Genomic DNA, 20,797 nt, shown 5'->3' on the forward strand with positions numbered 1-20,797 from the left:
TGGGTTGTAAGGAGACCCCCCCCCTACGCCGAAAATTCGACGTAGGGGGTCCCCCTACAATCCATATCAGACCCGTATCCAAAGCACGCTACCCGGCCGGCCAGGAATGGGAGTGGGGACGAGCGAGCGCCCCCCCCTCCTGAGCCGTACCAGGCCGCATGCCCTCAACATGGGGGGGTTGGGTGCTCTGGGGCAGGGGGGCGCACTGCGGGCCCCCCCACCCCAGAGCACCCTGTCCCCATGTTGATGAGGACCTCTTCCCGACAACCCTGGCCGTTGGTTGTCGGGGTCTGTGGGCGGGGGCTTATCGGAATCTGGGAGTCCCCTCAAATAAGGGGGCCCCCAGATACCGGCCCCCCACCCTAAGTGAATGGATATGGGGTACATCGTACCCCTACCCATTCACCTGGAGGCAAAGTGATAGTTATTAAACACACGACACAAGGGTTTTTAAAATCATTTATTAGTCTGCTCCGGAGGCCCCCCTGTCTTCTTTAGCTCTAATACCAGGGGGGGCTTCTTCTTCCGCTCTCCGGGGGTCTTCTCCGCTCTCCGAGGGGGGTTTCTTCTTCCGCTCTCCGGGGGGGTCTTCTCCGCTCTCCGGGGGGGGCTTCTTCTTCCGCTCTCCGGGGGGGGTCTTCTCCGCTCTCCGGGGGTCTTCTTCTATCTTCGCCGCTCTCCGCTGTTGACTCGGCGCACCCCGGTTCTTCTCCAGCTGTCCGGTGCCTTCTCCTTCAGCGCTGGCTGCCTGCTATCTTCGTGTGTTAGCTCAATTACTAGCAGGCAGCCAGCGTGGTCTTCTGTGACGTCATCTTCTTCTCTTCTCTTCTTCTCCCTTCTTCCGATGTTGACCCGACGCCTCTTCTCGCTGCAATGATGGAAGCGCCCCTTGCATCCGATTTATATAGGCCTCACCGTCCCATCATGCTCCGGTAGGTACCCACGTGGGTAGGCACCCACCACGTGGGTACCTACCGGAGCATGATGGGACGGCACCGGACAGCTGGAGAAGAACCGGGGTGCGCCGAGTCAACAGCGGAGAGCGGCGAAGATAGAAGAAGACCCCCGGAGAGCGGAGAAGACCCCCCCGGAGAGCGGAAGAAGAAGCCCCCCCCGGAGAGCGGAGAAGACCCCCCCCGGAGAGCGGAAGAAGAAGCCCCCCCCCCGGAGAGCGGAGAAGACCCCCGGAGAGCGGAAGAAGAAGCCCCCCCTGGTATTAGAGCTAAAGAAGACAGGGGGGGCCTCCGGAGCAGACTAATAAATGATTTTAAAAACCCTTGTGTCGTGTGTTTAATAACTATCACTTTGCCTCCAGGTGAATGGGTAGGGGTACGATGTACCCCATATCCATTCACTTAGGGTGGGGGGCCGGTATCTGGGGGCCCCCTTATTTGAGGGGACTCCCAGATTCCGATAAGCCCCCGCCCGCAGACCCCGGCAACCAACGGCCAGGGTTGTCGGGAAGAGGTCCTGTCCTCATCAACATGGGGACAGGGTGCTCTGGGGTGGGGGGGCCCGCAGTGCACCCCCCTGCCCCAGAGCACCCAGCCCCCCCATGTTGAGGGCATGCGGTCTGGTACGGCTCAGGAGGGGGGGGGCGCTCGCTCATCCCCACTCCCATTCCTGGCCGGCCGGGTAGCGTGCTTTGGATACGGGTCTGGTATGGATTGTAGGGGGACCCCCTACGTCGAATTTTCGGCGTAGGGGGGTCTCCTTACAACCCATACCAGACCTAAGGGCCTGGTATGCTCCTGGGGGGGAACCCATGCCGGTTTTGATTTTACAAATTGCCGTGGAGTTCTCCCTCAGGAATGCATACCAAATGCCGTCGCTTGAATGTGCTTTTACATGGTGTTACTAACTTTCCACATTGTAAAACCAGCCCTAATTTTGCGCAAGCAAATCGGAACTTACGCAGAAACCACAATGCTTAAAAGCTTTGTGGATCTGCTTAAGTCCTCATTTGCATACGCAAAGCGGCATTTCAATGAGAAATGCCCCCAGCGGCGGATGCGGTACTGCATCCTAAGATCTGACAGTGTAAGTGTCTTACAGATGTCAGATCTTCTGCCTAACTTTGGAAAAATCCTTTTGAGGATCGTTTCCAAAGTTAGGCACAGAGATACGCAGGCTGAACAGCAGTTCCGCCTGCATATCTCTTTTGAGAATTTGGCCCCCTGTTCCAGCCTGCACCCCTCTTACTTGCTCCTGTCCTCACCCAGTTTGTCCACCGCTACCTTGCATCCCTGCATTTCCTTTACCCTTGTCAGTACATTGTATATAATTGTACTTAGTCAGAAGTTTAGTTCTTTAGCTATTTTGTCAGTGGGGATTGGTTCTGTTTGCTGCGGTTGTTTATGTTTACTGTTTGCTGTGTTTGCTTATTGCTGTGTTCACTGTTAATAAATCTCACTTTTAAGGATATATACTTTGGTCACAGTTTCTATGTGTAGCTACATGTCTGGTATCCTTGCTGCAGAAACCTGACAGTAATTCTATTTTGTTTAAATATAAAAAGAAAAAAGGAAACTGCACTCACTAAAAAAAAAAAACATCCAACGCTGATACTTAAGCAGTTATCTCTTAATGTCTAGGTATACCAGACACAGGGCCGGACTTACCATTGGCCTTGACTGGGCTCAAGCCCAGGGGCCCCACCCAATAGGGGGCCCCCTTTAAAAAAAAAAAATTTTTTTTTTTTTTTTTTAGGGGTCCGGAGGTCCCCAGGGGCCCGGAGGCCCCCAGGGCCCCGGACGGCAACCCCCCTTTTTTTATTTATTTTTTGTAAAAAAATGTTTTTTTTTTATATATTTTTTATTTTTATATATATAATATATAAATATATATATATATATATATATATATATATATATATATATATATATTTTATTATTATTATTAAAGGGCCCAGGGGTCTCCAGGGCCCCGGATGGCAACCCCCCTTTTTTTTATTTATTTTTTGTAAAAAAATGTTTTTTTTTATATTTTTTATTTTTATATATATAATATATAAATATATATATATATATATATATATATATATATATATATATATATATATATATTATTATTATTATTAAAGGGCCCAGGGGTCTCCAGGGCCCCCGAATGGCAACCCACCTTTTTTATTTTTTTATAAAAAAAAATACATTTTTTTATATATATATATATATATATATATATATATATATATATGTTTTTATTAAAGGGCTCAGAGGTCCCCAGGGCCCCATGTGGCAACCCCCCCTTTTTTATTTTTTTAATAAATGTTTATTTTTTTATTTTTGTTTATTTTTTTATTTTTTATTAAAAGGCCCAGAGGTTCCCAGGGGCCCAGAGGTCCCCAGGGCCCCCGGGTTTGGCAACCTCCCTTTTTTTATGTATTTTTTTATAAATGTTTTTTTTTTTATTATTATTAAAGGGCCCAGAGGTTTATTTTTTATTTTTATTAAAAGGCCCAGAGGTCCCCAGGGCCCCGGATGGCTACATATATTTATATATATTTGTTTTCTTCTTTATTTCTTCTTTTTTTGTAAAGGCCCCCCCGCTTCTCAATTTCAGGCGGCAGCACCCCCACCCCCCCTAGGTTCTCTGCTTCAGGGGGCCCATGCCTTAAGCTGTGCAAGGGGCCCCAAAATTCCTGATGGCGGCCCTGCGCATACCTCCCAACGCGCACGGATTCTGTGGGACTTTCCCGCACAGACAGCTTCTTCCCGCAGTCCCGCAAAAGGGTTAATTTTCCCGCACTGCAAGAGGAGGCAGAAGGAACCGGAGTGGTGTGTGGAGGACTGTGGCTGCTGAAGGGAAGAAAGCCGAGAGCCGGGCTAATGACAGTCTGTGGCCCCGGCTGTTGGCACAGGTGAGAGGCACTCCCCCCCTCAACAACTGCAAAATCCCCCCCCCCCGCTCAACAACTTTAATGCGCTCCCCCCCGCTCAACAACTTCAATTTCGCCCCCCCCCCCCCGCTCAACAACTTCGATCCCCCCAATTCTCGGCTCCAGGGGGCCCCTTCAACACTCAAGCCCAGGGGCCCCAGCCACCCTAAGTCCTGCCCTGACCAGACATGTATAATAACAAAAAGTCAGCTCTAATTTACAATCAATACTGAAAAGAACAATTCACCCATACATAAAATATAGCAATAATCATTATCCCATTATCATTATAACTGTGTATTATTGTTATAGTACACAAACATAACATAAACACAGTCAGTTCCACAGTTGACTAAATGGTGCTCCAATATATCAAAATAAAGTATCTAGATTAAGATATAACAAAGCGTGTTCTCCCAGGAAAAAAGTAAACCACTATCCACTTCCACCACGCATGTCAAAGAGCTTCTGAGCAGCTGTGACCCTCTGGTTAGGAGCGGTCATAGAAATCATGTGTGTGATCATATGGATCCTTCAGGCTGCTGTCAGACTCTGTGTCACAAAATCTGAGGTACTTCACGCAGTCTTACCTTTACAAGAATGATGGTGTGTAAGGAAGAAAGACCCACACATAGTGTAAAATCCATAACATGATTTTTAATAAAGACCAAGTATCACACGTACATATGTTGCCAAAATACAAACAAACAAATAACTCCAAACATCAGCCGGCATCAGAATGGTCCCCTGATGACGTCAGCTCATGACGAAATGCACAGGGGGCATGGCCTACATAGTGATGTCAGCACGCATGCCTTTGCCTTCTGTTCCGATGCCGGCCAATGTTTGGATTTGCTTTCTTGGATTTTGGCATCGAGTGTCTGACATGGGCCTGAAGGATCCATATGATCACATATTATCTATTAATTTATGTTTGTCTACTATAATGATAATACACAATTTTTGGGATAATGATTATTGCTATACTTTGTCTATGGGTGACTAATTCTGTTTTGTTACCACTGTTAACACTTTAAATAGACAAATTATTTTGTTGTAAAAGTTTTTCTTTGCTTTTTGTAACACTGCAGATTTATGAAATGATGCTGGTGCGTCATGGTTTTATGATTGTCGGAGACCCCATGGGGGGAAAGACCTGTGCATATAAGGTTCTTGCCAAAGCCCTTGCTGATTTACATGCAGGTAAGGCTGACAGTAATTGTGTGGTTGGTTGATCCAGGTTCTCATTAGTGAAGCATTTACAATTAGAATTGTAATGCACAATTACCAGTTCAGTCCATCAGAAATTAACATTTATGGGAAAGTTTTAGTAATCACTTTCTTGCTTCCTATATCAGTATTTACTATATTTGTATATCAACACTGACTTTGCCACATGCAGAATTCTACAATTTTTTCCCCTGCAAAGGCAGTTTCACTTCACATACTGCAGTGATATTAAAATGTTGACAAACATACAGCAGGGCATAAGAAGCCTTCTACAGTGGGCACATTATATCACAAACTAATCAGTTGGTCATTCAGTTACGTAGATTGTCTTGTCTTTTAAGCAAATCATTATGATGATAGTTTTCTTTACCCTTTTCAGCTCATGCATATTTAGATCCCTTATGAACCAGAGCAATATTTTATATATGGGCCTATTGATTCAGCACTAATTTTCCCATGATGATCCAAAATTAATACATTGTATGAATATGATTTTTTTTAAAGGAAAACCATGCTTTCTACCAGAAACTTCATTTTAATATCAATAAAAATGTGACACATACAATATGGACATTTTATCTACAATAACAAAAACAAATGAGCACAAAAAAATATGAATGATAAAAGTTTCAATGTTTACCTGAAGCCAAAATTTGTTTGGATAGATTAGAGAAAATTTAAGGCCTCATTCACACCATGTGCAGAAACATGAGTTTTTCTTCATGCCTTCTAGAGGGGCAAAAAGAAAACACTTGTTCTCTGTGCCCTGTTCACAACACTAATTTCACGTGCAGATTTTCTGCACATGAATCTGCAACGTGTATGAGGTTTTCTGCAATGTCCATCTATGCATAAAAAAAGCGCATGAAAACTGATGTGAACGTTCATAAAAACTCACTGAAACGTGCATGAAAACTGATGTAAACTCAAGTGAAATCTGCAAGTGTCTCTGCAAGTGAAATCTGCATGGATTTTACAAGGCCCCAAACTCTTTTTTTTTCATTTTTTGCCAGTTTATCTTCCATTTTATCTTCACTTCTGCAGACCTAACACAGGTGAGAGAACACCTAGAACGTTCAACACAGAACTAAACAACCTGAAGTGAGGTTGTTTTACAATCATTTTACAATAATTTTAAGCACTGCCCCAAAGGTTTTGCAATTCTTTTATGCTTTAAGCTTCTATAGCCAACAAATATGGTGGCAGAATGACCTACTTACCAGACCCATTCAATATAAAGTAAAAATAACCAAAAAGATATGTAGCACCACTGCCCTAGGCTGGCTAAATTTAGTTTGTGTCTGCTGTAGCCAGCTGAGCTGTAATTTATTTTCCAGGTCTTTCCCTAAACCTGGGGGATGATTGCTCCTGCTTGTCTCTGGAAGAATACTCCATAAATAGTGTGGGAGGATCAATCCCTGGGCTACAAATGTTTATTGGACCCTAGCCAATTCCTAGGAGGGAGGACCCAAAAGTTGCGGCTGGGGAGAAAATAAAGGTTTGGGAGGGTCTGATCTTTCTTTCTCTTTCTTTTCTGGGACCTTTTCCAAGGAAAGCAGCCTGTGTGACAGAAGAGCTATTGCTGTTAGGCCTCAATATGTGTTTGGCTGAGGGTCTTGGAGTAAGCTGGACCTAAAGAAACTTGCTTAAAGACACCACCTATAGAAGCTGGGCTGAAGAGGGGCAGCTGGTTGGGGAGCGGACATTGTGAGAAGGACCTTTCTCCTAGGGTTCAAGGCGTGCAAGTACCTTGAAGGTTAGATGCCAGAGGTTGCTGCAAGAACTGAGACTGCTCACATGGAGTCTCAGACCACTTGCCCCCTCTATGTCCAGAATTACCAGAGGCTGCTACTGAAGGATTAAATAATCATAAACAGGACTTTGCTTGGGAAATTGTCTTCTGATACCTGTGTGTGTTTCTGGAGTATCCTGCCCCTCATTCTTCTACCCACCTGTGTTCAAGTACTGCAATAAACCTTCAAAAAGGTGACCCTAGACAGGTTGGCAACCTTTAAATGGCCTATGGTCTCTGGCAAACCATTTTGAGCTGACTTGAAGCTTTAAGGCTGGGTTCACACTATTGCCAGATGGATGCAGGTTTTACTGCATCCAAATCGTATGTCAGGAGATTGTGACCGGCTCTCTATGGAGCCAGTTCACACATCTCCGGAGTGTCTTCGGTGCAAATTGCACAGGAGTCCTGTGCGTCTTCTGGTCCAAATTCAGCCAAAAATTCAGACTGAAATCGGACCTGAAACAGTGACCAGGGATGCACCAGACCCCTGCTGGGAGACGCACCATGCGGCAGTGTGAACCCAGCCTGATGGTTACTGTAGATTTAAAACTAGTTTTAACCCTGCAACCGGATGGTGTCATGTTGTAAATATATACCGTATTTTCCGGCGTATAAGACGACTGGGCGTATAAGACGACCCCCTAATTTTCCAGGAAAAATTTTGGTTTTGGGATATACTCGCTGTATAAGACTACCCCCTTCCTACTAGTCTTTCTGGAAGCTGAGGGGTAGCAAGAACCGCTGACAGAAACAGGCTTTTTCAAATCTCACTGTGCCATTACATTACATTCCTCACTGTGCCATTACATTACATGCCCCGACTGTGCCATCACTTGCCCCCACTGTGCCATCACTTGCCCCCACTGTGCCATCACTTGCCCCTCACTGTGCCATCACTTGCCCCTCACTGTGCCATCACTTGCCCCTAACTGTGCCATCACTTGCCCCCTCTCTGTGCCTGAGCTTGCCCCCTCTCTGTGCCTGAGCTTGCCCCCCAGTGCAATCACTGCAAACAGTGCCATCACTCACTTTTTTTCTGGATAGACTTCAGGCGGTGCGGTGCGGTGACAGTCTCCGTGCTGCGCGTCAATGATTTAAAAGACGCGCCTTCTCCTCAGACTGTCCTGTGTTAGGCGGAACACAAAACTTCCCAGCAGTGCCTCTGTTCTGTGTTCCGCCTATCACGGACGTCTTCTCATCTCGTCCGAGGATGAGAAGGCATCTGTGATAGGAGGAACACAGAACAGAGGCGCTGCTGGGAAGATTTGTATTCCACCTACCACAGAACACACTGAGGAGAAGGAGCGTCTTTTAAATCACTGACGCTCTCGCAGCACGGAGACCGTACCCGGCGTATAAGACGACCCCCGACTTTGGATGCATTTTTTTGCATCCAGAAAGTCGTCTTATACGCCAGAAAATACGGTATGTGTTCCTTTTATTGCCATCAGCTATTTTTTTACCTCCTCTGAGCTTACTATGACAGTAGCAATGAGTGTGGACTGGATACGTAACTCCAAAGAATGGAGGTTTGTCTAAGGCTGATAATTATTCACTATGGTCTGAGCTAAGACGGGCACAATCCTCCTTCTTCTTCTCAGAGTACATCTACAGTAAGTATATTCTTTATGGTCAAAAAGCACAAACACACATGCAGTTTTTAGGGGAATCATTTTCATTCTAAAGGCACATTTTATTGTGTGTAAGTTTATAAAATATATTTTATTTAAAAAATATATTTTGTTTGAAAAAATGTCACTCCAAACTAAGTGTTGTACTGATATTGAATAAATTAGAAGTGATCAAACTTAATGAATTGTTTTCTTGTTTTCCTAGCTAAATCAATGGATGAGTATGCAGTGGAGTTTAAAGTGATCAATCCTAAAGCCATTACTATGGGACAATTATATGGATGTTTTGACCCAGTAAGTCATGAGTGGACAGATGGAGTACTGGCAACTACTTTTCGAGAACAAGCTTCTTCCACTACAGATGACAGGAAATGGATTATATTTGATGGCCCTGTAGATGCTGTCTGGATAGAGAATATGAACACTGTCCTGGATGACAATAAGAAGGTAATGGCTTCATTGTGGTAACTTATAATAAGACCTAGGAGGCATATTTAAAAATGTAACATTCACAAACATTTACTTCAGATGAATCAATTACTTAATTTAACCAGGAAGCTACAACCACATGTCACATTCACTGCTTTGTAAATATACCCCCTAGTAAGACTGTAATTATGCTGTACAAATCTCAGTCTTGGCTTAATTGCCATACATACCGGTAGATTTGATGTTGGCATGAGATACAGTATATTCGACTTTAAAACTGATAGCAATGATCACAGGCAAGGATTGGCTTCAGTGAGTTTTCCAGCTGTCAAAAGTGCTTGTTATCACACACCGATATTATTCACTTTACTGGAAAATCTTTAGGGAGAAAATTAAGCAAGTGTTTCACCTTTTGTGTTCTAACACCCAATAGTAAAGTCACAGAAATGAAAGGGTTTTAGCATTGTACCATGTTCAAAGACAGGTCAGGTAGATTTCTCACCAGACTAGGAAACTGCTCTATTAAGTGACAAAATATATTCAAACTACACGAACTTCGCTTTCTTTAGCAATATATATTATTATGCAATGAATGTGATTGTTTTTAACTTTAACTTTATTTAACAAATGCCAGCTGAAGGCAAGAAATACTAAGTAGGAGTTTTGATGTACTGAAAATGGTCAAACTGCAATAATTACATCTATACCCTTGGCATGTTTTCCCTCTTCCTTTTCATTTTTCAGCTGTGCTTGATGAGTGGTGAAATTATTCAGATGAATGCAAAAATGAGCTTAATTTTTGAGCCTGCTGACTTAGAGCAAGCTTCCCCGGCAACTGTGAGCAGGTACCGTAATTAGATTTTACTTCAGATGGTCAAAAAGGGTAGTAACTATCTTATTTTGCTCAGCATGCATTATCTTTTGCCTGAAGGTGTTGCATTCCTCTCTTTTTAACAATTCAGGTGTGGAATGATCTATATGGAACCCCATCAGCTCGGATGGAAACCTTTGAAAGATTCCTACATGAAAACGCTGCCTGAAAGCCTCACAACTGAGCACAAGGAATTGGTGAGTGAATGAATGACTCAAAATTAATTCAATACAAGCTACACAGGTCACAGCTTTGGTGATTTGCTGTCAAGTATTCAGCAGAACTGTTTCTTATTGCAATTGGGAGATGACACTTACACAAAACTTGATTAAATTGTGACATGCCTTACAAATATCAATATGGAAAAAATACATTTTTAAACAGTAAAACTTGTTGGCGGATCTGCAGAGAATCATATATCTAAAATCGATCCTGGCTTTGCTGGTTTATAATTTATGATGTTTAGAGACACCATGAAGGCTACTTCAAGAATTTGACACATAAGAGGAAATAAATTCCTACTGTTCTCCTATTGTGCATATTTATAATGTTTAGAGTTCATTAGTGCTATAAATGCACATACAGTATGTAGTTAGATGGTAGCTAGTGTGCCAGTTATTTGTAGCAGAGCAGAATTTATAAATCAATATCGCATATGCAGTAATTGCAGTAAAAATATTGCATCTTAGAAACAGGTAGAGTGTTTATAATATAATCACGGTTAGACTATACAGTATACTGTAGGACAAGCAGAGGGTGTTAAACTACATGGCAGCAAAATAAACCTTGCACTTTACAAAATCCTTTCTCACCATTATGAACAATTGCTATATCATGGTGAACTGAAAGGGTCCAAACCTTCACAATCGTAACCTGAAATACAGAAACCATGAGCTATGCCTTTTTTTACAGCCTAGCACAAATAAATAAGATAATGGCACTATTTGCCTTGGGTCACCTAAGGCCTCGTACACACGATAGGATAGCCAGAGGACAACGGTCTGAAGGACCGTTTTCATCGGTCAAAACCGATCGTGTGTGGGCCCCATAGGTTAGTTAACCTTCGGTTAAAAAAAATAGGAACTTGCTTTAAAATGTAACCGATGGACGCCTAACCGATAGGTCAAACCAATCGTTAGTACGCATGACCATCGGTTAAAAATCCACGCATGCTCAGAATCAAGTCGACACATGCTTGGAAGCATTGAACTTAGTTTTTTTCAGCACGTCGTTGTGTTTTACGTCACTGCATTCTGACACGATCGGTTATTTAACCTATGGTGTGTAGGCGTTACGGACCATCAGTCAGCTTCATCGGTTAACCTAAGAAAACGGTCCTTCAGACCGTTGTCCTCTGGCTATCCTATCGTGTGTACGAGGCCTTAGTCTTAAAAATGTCCAGGCAAGCCGGTAATGTTAAATTTGTATTAAGAAAAAAGTCTAAACAAATCCAGTTTGCATAGGTAATTAAATATGTGTACTTGCAACACACTTTATACCAATTATTGTCAACATTTTTAAAGATAAGACCCCAAGTGCAAGAGTTGCCCGGGAGCCAAATTTTCTTTCTTTTACACCCCCAAATTATAGAGCTTACCATTCCTGCACACACCTGCTTTAAACAATCACGCCATCAAATTTCAGATCCTGTTACAAGTAATAATTCACAGATACTAGGCTTGTGCTGTTGTTCAGCTTACAAGGTGTTAAAAAAAAAAACATATGGGAGGTCATATAGTCAATATAATGACCTCCAGTACACTGCTGCAAATATTTCAGGGGAACGTGGAAATCTAGGTAGTTAAAAAGTAGGAACTCCTTTCCTTTCACTGCAGATCTCCTGGACCTTCAACTAGCCTCCAGGCAAACTACTAAATATACATTTAAAATACATAGATGTGAAATGTGTGACCTGTCAAAAGATTTTGAATTTAGAATTCTTGCATTAAGGAAAATAAAATGTGTTGACTTTAGAACCACTTTGAACTACACAAGTGTTTCTGCTGTGATTTTTTTATAATGTATTCTTTATTTTTAAAGTAATGAAAACTTTACAAATAATACAAGTCATAATGATTTGGCTATAGCAGCTAGCAATAATCACTGTGTTCTTCCAGCAGGGACTGCAGCTAAAAAGGTCAGGGTACACATGCTATGGAAATGTCCTAAACTAGTGAGATATTGAAAACAGGTGGTGACAACTATTGACCGCATATGTCAAGTTCAATTGGCTGTTGACCCACTGACGTGCTTGTTGGGAGGTTTGGATGAGGAGCTATGAGGAGCTATAATCTACACCTATCTATACAGCTCTTACTCGGCTGCTTTATTTAGCTAGAAAATTGATAGCATGGTTTCAAGTCTCCGAAATGCGTGCAGTAGATCCAATAGGTCAATACTATCCTTATTTAGGGAAAAAAGCACTTATTATCATAGGCATTCACCAAAAAAAAAAAATATGAAAATTTGCCAATGTTGGTTGGTCACCCAAGGAGGGGCACCCAAACAGCTTGTTCTTACTAGAGTGTTGCAGATTTAACTGCCAAGAGACCGAGAGTCTGCCTACTGACATTTGTTAGGGTTCTTATTTTTATTATGAGATTGGAATATCTGGCTAGAGTGCCTGCCGCCGAGAATGTGTTTTTAGCACGACGGCATCGCGCTGATTCTCGGCGACAGGGTGCCGACATCTCGCACTCACTGGAATAGTAAAAGCACATCCCAGCAAGCGCGTCATAGCGACGGGAGATCCGACTTGGATTCCCGCCAATTCTACACGTGTGCGGCGTTTGTTATGAATCCTGAGGGGGAAGTCCCCGCCGGATTTTAAATAAAAATCCGGCATGGGTTCCCCCCTCAGGAGCATACCGGGCCCTTAGGTCTGGTATGGGTTGTATGGCCGGCCAGGAAAGGAGTGGGGACGAGCGAGCGCCCCCCCCTCCTGAGCCGTACCAGGCTGCATGCCCTCAACATGGGGGGTTGGGTGCTCTGGGGCAGGGGGGCGCACTGCGGCCCCCCCCACCCCAGAGCACCCTTTCCGCATGTTGATGAGGACAGGGCCCCTTCCCGACAACCCTGGCCGTTGGTTGTCGGGGTATGCGGTCGGGAGGCTTATCGGAATCTGGGAGCCCCCTTTAATAAGAAGACAGGGGGTGCTTCCGGAGCAGATTAATAAATTATTTTAAAAACCCTTTTGTCGTGTTTATTAACTTTAACATGTTTCCTCCAGGTGAATGGGTAGGGGTACGATGTACCCCATATCCATTCACTTAGGGTGGGGGGCCGGTATCTGGGGGCCCCCTTAATAAAGGGGGCTCCCAGATTCCGATAAGCCTCCCGCCCGCATACCCCGACAACCAACGGCCAGGGTTGTCGGGAAGGGGCCCTGTCCTCATCAACATGGGGACAGGGTGCTCTGGGGTGGGGGGGGCCGCAGTGCGCCTTCCTGCCCCAGAGCACCCAACCCCCCATGTTGAGGGCATGCAGCCTGGTACGGCTCAGGAGGGGGGGGGGCGCTCGCTCGTCCCCACTCCTTTCCTGGCCGGCCGGGTAGCGTGCTTTGGATACGGGTCTGGTATGGATTGTAGGGGGACCCCCTACGCCATTTTTTCGGCATAGGGGGGTCTCCTTACAACCCATACCAGACCCAAGGGCCCGGTATACTCCTGAGAGGGGGAACCCATGCCGGATTTTTATTTAAAATCCGGCGGGGACTTCCCCCTCAGGATTCATAACAAACGCCGCACACGTGTAGAATTGGCGGGAATCCAAGTCGGATCTCCCGTCGCTTCTATGACGGCTTTGTCTCCATCGCGGCAAGCCAGCTCGGCGCTGGCTCCCGCGATGGGGCTCGTAGGTGCTCAATCTCGCCGAGAAAGGGAGCGAGATTGACACAATATCGCAGTCACCCACTGTATGTCTTCCATGGATCATTAGAATAAAAAAGGTGTGTGCCATTGGTATGTTGTTCCCATATACTGATCTGTTTTATTTTTTGTTTTTCTTCTCCTTTTTTATTTTCCTTGTTCATTTTTTTCTGTTATATTATGTAACTTTGAAATATTATATACAGGCGATTGTTATATCAGTGTGGATGTTTTCTGCTAATTTCCTGTGTTTTGCTACGTTGCATTGTATGTTTTTTTCCCTTTTTTTCCCCAAAAATGTATTTGTTTAAAAAAAAAGTCAGAGAAGGCTTTTTTTAAAGGTCACTTACTACTCATTAAGAAATTATACTTGTAAGTCTAAAGCCTCATACACACACTTAGATTTTCGTACAACCGAATGTACGTTTTTTTGTGGCATGCTAGTTCCATGTCGAAAGTGAAGAGGTTACTCACAGAATGAACATTTTGTCAGAAGTGACATAATAAGTTGAATAGTTTTGTAAGTATTCTTTCGTTTCTGAGCATGCGTAGTCTTGCTCTTACCATTTTTTTAATACTAATGAAACAAGAATCGGACGTTGAGTTCCTATCGGACAAACATTTTATAGTCTGCACATCCAGCTTTTGTCTGCCAAAAAAGCAAAATCATCTGTCGAAAGCACCGTACTAACGTTTCCGAAAACCGTCAGGCAGCTTGTCGTACAAATTTTTTCCATCTGATTTTTGTATTGTGTGTATGGGCCTTTAAGCTTGGCCACACTAGGAGACTACCATCATGTGTGCTGGTCTCTGCCAACATTGCTATTTTTGTGGTGGTGTGCAATAGCATAGAACCAATCACAAGATGAACAGACATTAACCACTTAACCCCCGGACCATATTGCTGGTCAAAGACCAGAGGACTTTTTGCGATTCAACACTGCGTTGGTTTAACTGACAATTGCGCGGTCGTGTGACGTGGCTCAAAAAAACAATTTTGGGGTCCTTTTTTTCCCACAAATAGAGCTTTCTTTTGGTGGTATTTGATCACCTCTGCGGTTTTTAGTTTTTGCGCTATAAACAAAAATAGAGCGACAATTTTGAAAAAAATGAATATTTTTTACTTTTTGCTATAATATCCCCCAAAAATATATAAAAAAACATTTTTTTTCCTCAGTTTAGGCCGATACGTATTCTTCTACTTAATAAGCGTTTATTGATTACAAAATAGGGGGTATTTTTATGGCATCAGCGATTTTTTTTTTTCGGTACTGCGACAATATGGCGGACACTTCGGACACTTTTGACACATTTTTGGGACCATTGGCATTTTTATAGCGATCAGTGCTATAAAAATGCATTGGATTACTATAAAAATGCCACTGGCAGGGAAGGGGTTAACACTAGGGGGCGGGGAAGGGGTTAAGTATGTTCCCTGGGTGTGTTCTAACTGTAGGGGGGGATGGACTCACTAGGGGAAATGACTGATCGCTGTTCATACATTGTATGAACAGACGGTCAGGCATTTCTCCCCCTGACAGGACTGGGAGCTGTGTGTTTACACACACAGCTCACGGTCCTCGCTCTGTAACGAGCGATCATGGGTGCCAGGCGGTGATCGCACCCGCCGGGCATGTGCGTAGGGATCAGTGGCCACTTCGCGAAGGCGACGTAGAGCTACGGGCTCTCGCGCAGGGGAGCCGACCTGCCGCCGTATAACTGCAGCGGCTGGTCGACAAGTAGTTAAGTATGTAAACATTGTTCTTTAAACTATATATTTTTTGCAGTATAATATATGTGTGTGCGTTTGTAAGTATGTACGTATATTTGTGTATGTGTCTTTTTTTAAATATAGTTTGTTCAAGACAAATAAAAAGAACCACATATAAATTATCCATGAAGCAGTTCTCTCCTATAGCTCCCCGTGGACATGTAAAATAAGAATTGTGGCATTGAAATACTTTATATAGTCTCAGTATAGAAAAACATGGCATAAGTTATGTGCAAGCTTTTGATTTACTCACAAATATGTCATGTATTTAAGGCTTTTGTTCAGTTTTTTGATTTGTTTTTAGTTTACTTTGGAGTCACGGTGATGGTATTTCCAAACATTGTACTTGATTTTACTTTCAGATCAACGACATGTTTAACTGGCTCGTTCAGCCGTGCTTGAATTTTATCCATCTGGAATGTAAATTTCTCATACAGACGTCTTCCATCCACCTGACATACAGTATGATGAGACTCTACACCTGCCTTCTGGGTAAGGCTGTACATTAAATTTGGGGTAAAGATAATTACATAAAACAAGACATTTTATTATTTTAACAACAGTTGTTTCTTTAGTTAATGTTTGGTATTCCTGCGACAACTTTTTATGTAAATAAAAATTAAAAATCGCACTCTGAAAGGTGCTTTATTTTAAATTTCCTCCTGATAAATATACAATTTTTCTCCGTGTTCATACCAGTGCACAGCATCTGTATATGTTGATGTACTTATCGATTTTTCTTTATACAGCCTAAAAAAAATTGGGGGGGGGGGGGATGAATAATGACTCTCCTTAAACAGGATAGTACACTAAACCTGTAGGTAAAAAGAACCAGAATCTTCACTAAGTTAAGTGCTTCCTGTCCAGCCAGTGTACATAAATGGCAGGGCGGGTGCCCTGTTATCCCAGTAAGACGCATAGGTACGCCCCTCTGTTTGCGTGCCCCAGTGCCCAGTGTCTCTGATCACCGCCACACCATTTACAGTGTCCCAGATCACCACACCAGTTAGTGTATCTGATCACCGCCAAAGCAGTCACGGTGTCTCTGATCACTGTCAGCAGCCATTGTGTCACCATAAGGATTTCTTTACATGTGCAATGCTCTCTAAAGAACCATCCATGTTCGGTTCACTCTTTAGAGAGCATTTGACATGTAGCACGGAGGCATTGTATCACCTCCTCACCACCTGCTTTAACCCCTTGGACCCCTCACAAGTAACCCCATTCAGGCATGCAGAGGGTATAATTCCTTATACAGCGGCAAACCATTAGAGCAACGGCAAGTGTGCACTCCAGCCACTAACTCTGCAGCTAAAGGGGGTAGTGGTTGAGGGGTGATAAAGCTGTGCTTCAACCTCATGGTTTTGCCACCTCCCAATTTCATGAATGAATGAGCCCTAATAGTGCAGCCAGTCACATTTCTCTGATCATCACCACCACGGAAATAGTCTCACACATGTGGTATCGCCATACTCAGAAGGAGTAACAGAACATGTTTTTGGTTGTAATTCTAAGTATGCCCATGCCGTATGTAAGAAATATCTAAATAAACCAAAAAAATTTGTTTCATTTTTATTCTGCATTTTCCAAAAATGTGTGGCAAAAGAATAATGCCACATACACACGATCGGAATTTCCAACAACAAATTTTCAATGTGAGCTTGTTGTCGGAAAATCCGACCGTATGTATGCTCCATCGGACATTTGTTGTCGGAATTTCCGACAACAAAAATTTGAGAGCTGGTTCTCAATTTTTCCGACAACAAAAGTTGTTGTCACAATTCAACACACAAAAATTCTACTCATGCTCGGAATCAATTTAACACATGCTCGAAATCGTTGAACTTCATTTTTCTCGGCACGTCTTAGTGTTGTACGTCACTGCGTTTTTGGCTTTTTGGGAATTTCCGACAACATTTGTGTGACCGTGCGTATGCAAGACAAGTTTGACCAAACATCCGTCGAAAAAAAATCCACAGTTTTGATGTCAGAATGTCCAATTGTGTCTTCAAAAGACTCACCAGGCCTTGGGGTGTTTGCTTTCCAAAATGTGGTAATTTTATGGATGTTTCCACTGTCCTGGTGCTCCAGAGACTCCAAAAATATCATAAGTAGTCAGGAAATTACATGCGTAATTTATGCATGCTTCTCACCAACAGAAACTGTGAAATCAGCCTATCTACTCTGCATCTTAGTCCTCCTAATCTGTCATGCACTCAGACCTCTAACTACCAGAAGTGGCCATTTTTTTCATACTCTATGAAACTCAGTACAAGCATATAACTCCAGTTAAGTGGGTAGATTTGCAAGAGGTTTGTGTACTTGCTGTATTGCACGTATATGTATGCTTTAAAAACATGTGCTTTATATTGGTTACATCTAGTGTTCATGGTTCTGCAATATTTCAGATGAAATCATCAATTCTGGAAAGGAGGGTAAAGAGCCCATGTCTAGTCAGCAGATCACTTTGTGGCTACAAGGCCTTTTCCTTTTTGCTTTGGTTTGGACCATTGGTGGCACCATAAATGCTGACAGCAGGAAGAAGTTTGATTGTTTCTACCGGAACCTCCTGATGGGAATGGATGATCAAAATCCTAGACCAAAGAGTGTTAAATTGACCAAAAACAACTTGTTCCCAGAGAGAGGTAAACTAGAATCTACAAAAATGTTTTTTTTTTTTTACATACAAGTTTCCTAAATTTTCTAGATGTTGTGTCTTTATATGTTTGAGTTTATATAATGTAATGCAGCGCTTTTGAAGTTTGTTCTATGTTTTGTCTTTAATCTTAATCCAACCTTTTGGTGGGTTGTTTGTTTTAAATATCCAACTGCTCACTACTAATATAGAAATATCTCAAATTACAGGAACTGTATATGACTTTTATTTTCACAAACATGCCAGTGGACAGTGGAATATGTGGACTGATTACATTACCAAAGAGGAAATGACCATTTCTCCCACTGCCAAGGTAACTATTAACTTCTAGAGATAATTTTTTTTTTTTTTTATTGTTTATTTTAAGTGAAAACACATTTTCTATACATCCATACTGTGATTCTGTTTAATTTACTTAACCACTTCCCGCCCGCCCCATTGAGGATTGAAGACCGCAATGTGGCTCCGTTATTCTGACTGGGGGTCCAGAAGTATAAGCCACTCGTGCACGCCCCTGGGAGGACACATTGTGGCGATCGGTGGTGCTGTGTGTCACTCTGACAAACCACATCTCGGATCGTCATAAAGAGTGTATGATGTAGGCTCTTTACCATGTGATCAGCTGTGACCAATCACAGCTGATCACAGCGGTAACCAGGAAGTGCCGGTAATCAACTTTCCTTGGTTCGCGCTGACAGGGAAAGTCGATTGGTGGCTCTTCTGTCAGAGGGGGGTGTGCGCTGATAATCAGTGCATTGATGGTCAGCGCAGCCCCCATGAGAGGTGCCCACCACAGCTGCCCATCAAAATGCCAGTCAGTGCCCATCAAATGCCAATCAGTGCCCATCAATAATGCCCTGTCAGTGCCCTTCACAGGTGCCAATCAGTGCCCATCAGTAATGAGTGTCAGTACCTCCTCTTCAGTGAATATCAAGTGACACTTATCGGTGCCCATTAGTGCTGCATATCAGTGCTGCCTATCTGTGCCCATCAATTCTACATATTAGTGCCTCCTCATCAGTGCCCATCAGTGCCACCATATCAGTGCCAACTCATCAGTGCCCATCAGTACCTGTCAGTGCAGCCTCGTCAGTGCCGCCTTGTCAGTGCCCGTCATTTTATAACAGAAACAAAGAAAGCCTTTTTTTAATTTTTTCGGTTGTTTTTAGTTTGTTTAACAAAAAATAAAAAACCCTGTTGTGATCAAATACCTCCAAAAGAAATCTCTATTTGTGGGAAGAAAATGATAAAAATGTTGTTTGGGTACAGTGTTACATGACCGCGCATTCAAAGTGTGACAGCGCTGAAAGCTGAAAATAGTCCTGGAGAGGAAAGGGGGAAATGCCTGGTATTAAAGTGGTTATTGCAACCTAATCATTAGTACTGTTTTGTTTCCTTAGGTGTCAGATCTTATTATACCAACAACTGAAACTGCCAGACAATCATTTTTCTTAAATACATATGTGGAACATTCAGTTCCTATACTGTTTGTGGGACCCACTGGAACAGGGAAATCTGCAATAACAAACAGTTTCTTGATAAAACTTCCAAAAGATAAGTATATTGCCAACTGCATCAATTTCTCAGCAAGAACTTCTGCAAACCAGACCCAGGATATCATATTCTCCAAGCTGGATAGGAGGAGGAAAGGCCTTTATGGCCCCCCAGTAGGGAAAAAAGCTGTTGTGTTTGTGGGTAAGGAAAACATTTTTTAAAGTATCTTTTTTTCATTGGGTACAAAGTCGGCACTGTTGTGCTACAAAAGATAGATTCCAGATGTCTTAACTTTGGTGCCAGCTTAACCACATAACCCCCGGACCATATTGCTGGTCAAAGACCAGAGCACTTTTTGCAATTCGGCACTGCGTCGCTTTAACTGACAATTGCGCGGTCGTGCAACGTGGCTCCCAAACAAAATTGGCGTCCTTTTTTTCCTACAAATAGAGCTTTCTTTTTGTGGTATTTGATCACCTCTGCGGTTTTTAGTTTTTGCGCTATAAACAAAAATAGAGCGACAATTTTGAAAAAAATGAATATTTTTTACTTTTTGCTATAATAAATATCACCCAAAAATATAAAAAAAAATAAAAAAATTTCCTCAGTTTAGGCCGATATGTATTCTTCTACATATTTTTCGTAAAAAAAATCGCAATAAACATTTATTGATTGGTTTGCGCAAATGTTATAGCGTTTACAAAATAGGGGGTAGTTTTATGCCATTTTTATTAATATATTTTTTTTTACTAGTAATTGTGGTGATCAGCGATTTTTTTTCGGTACTGCGACATTATGGTGGACACTTTTAAAACATGTTTGGGACCATTGGCATTTTTATAGCGATCAGTGCTATAAAAATGCATTGGATTACTATAAAAATGCCACTGGCAGGGAAGGGGTTAACACTAGGGGGCGGGGAAGAGGTTAAGTATGTTCCCTCGGTGTGTTCTAATTGTAGGGGGGGTGGACTCACTAGGGGAAATGACAGATCGCTGTTCATACATTGTTTGAACAGACGGTCAGGCATTTCTTCCCTGACAGAACCGGGAGCTGTGTGTTTACACACACAGCTCCCGATCCCCGCTCTGTAACGAGCGATCGCGGGTGCCCGGCCTGAATAAATGTGTTTTTAGCTTTCTACAAAATATAGCCCTTTGACTATATATTAGGATTA

At 42.9% G+C, this 20,797-nt stretch overlaps 1 protein-coding gene across 1 annotated transcript in view; it reads left to right on the forward strand.

Annotated features, from left to right (window-relative positions):
* The window catches only part of DNAH3 (dynein axonemal heavy chain 3), a 483,492-nt gene that overhangs the window by 314,964 nt on the left and 147,731 nt on the right, over positions 1 to 20,797 (forward strand). The window contains exons 35-42 of the mRNA XM_040356847.1: positions 4,969 to 5,080; positions 8,739 to 8,980; positions 9,707 to 9,807; positions 9,925 to 10,030; positions 15,833 to 15,962; positions 17,879 to 18,115; positions 18,336 to 18,439; positions 19,527 to 19,821. Coding sequence (XP_040212781.1) covers positions 4,969 to 5,080; positions 8,739 to 8,980; positions 9,707 to 9,807; positions 9,925 to 10,030; positions 15,833 to 15,962; positions 17,879 to 18,115; positions 18,336 to 18,439; positions 19,527 to 19,821 — 1,327 coding nt within the window. The remainder of the gene's footprint in view (positions 1 to 4,968; positions 5,081 to 8,738; positions 8,981 to 9,706; positions 9,808 to 9,924; positions 10,031 to 15,832; positions 15,963 to 17,878; positions 18,116 to 18,335; positions 18,440 to 19,526; positions 19,822 to 20,797) is intronic.

This window comes from Rana temporaria, chromosome 6, assembly GCF_905171775.1.
Source record: "Rana temporaria chromosome 6, aRanTem1.1, whole genome shotgun sequence".
NCBI classification, from domain to species: domain Eukaryota; kingdom Metazoa; phylum Chordata; class Amphibia; order Anura; family Ranidae; genus Rana; species Rana temporaria.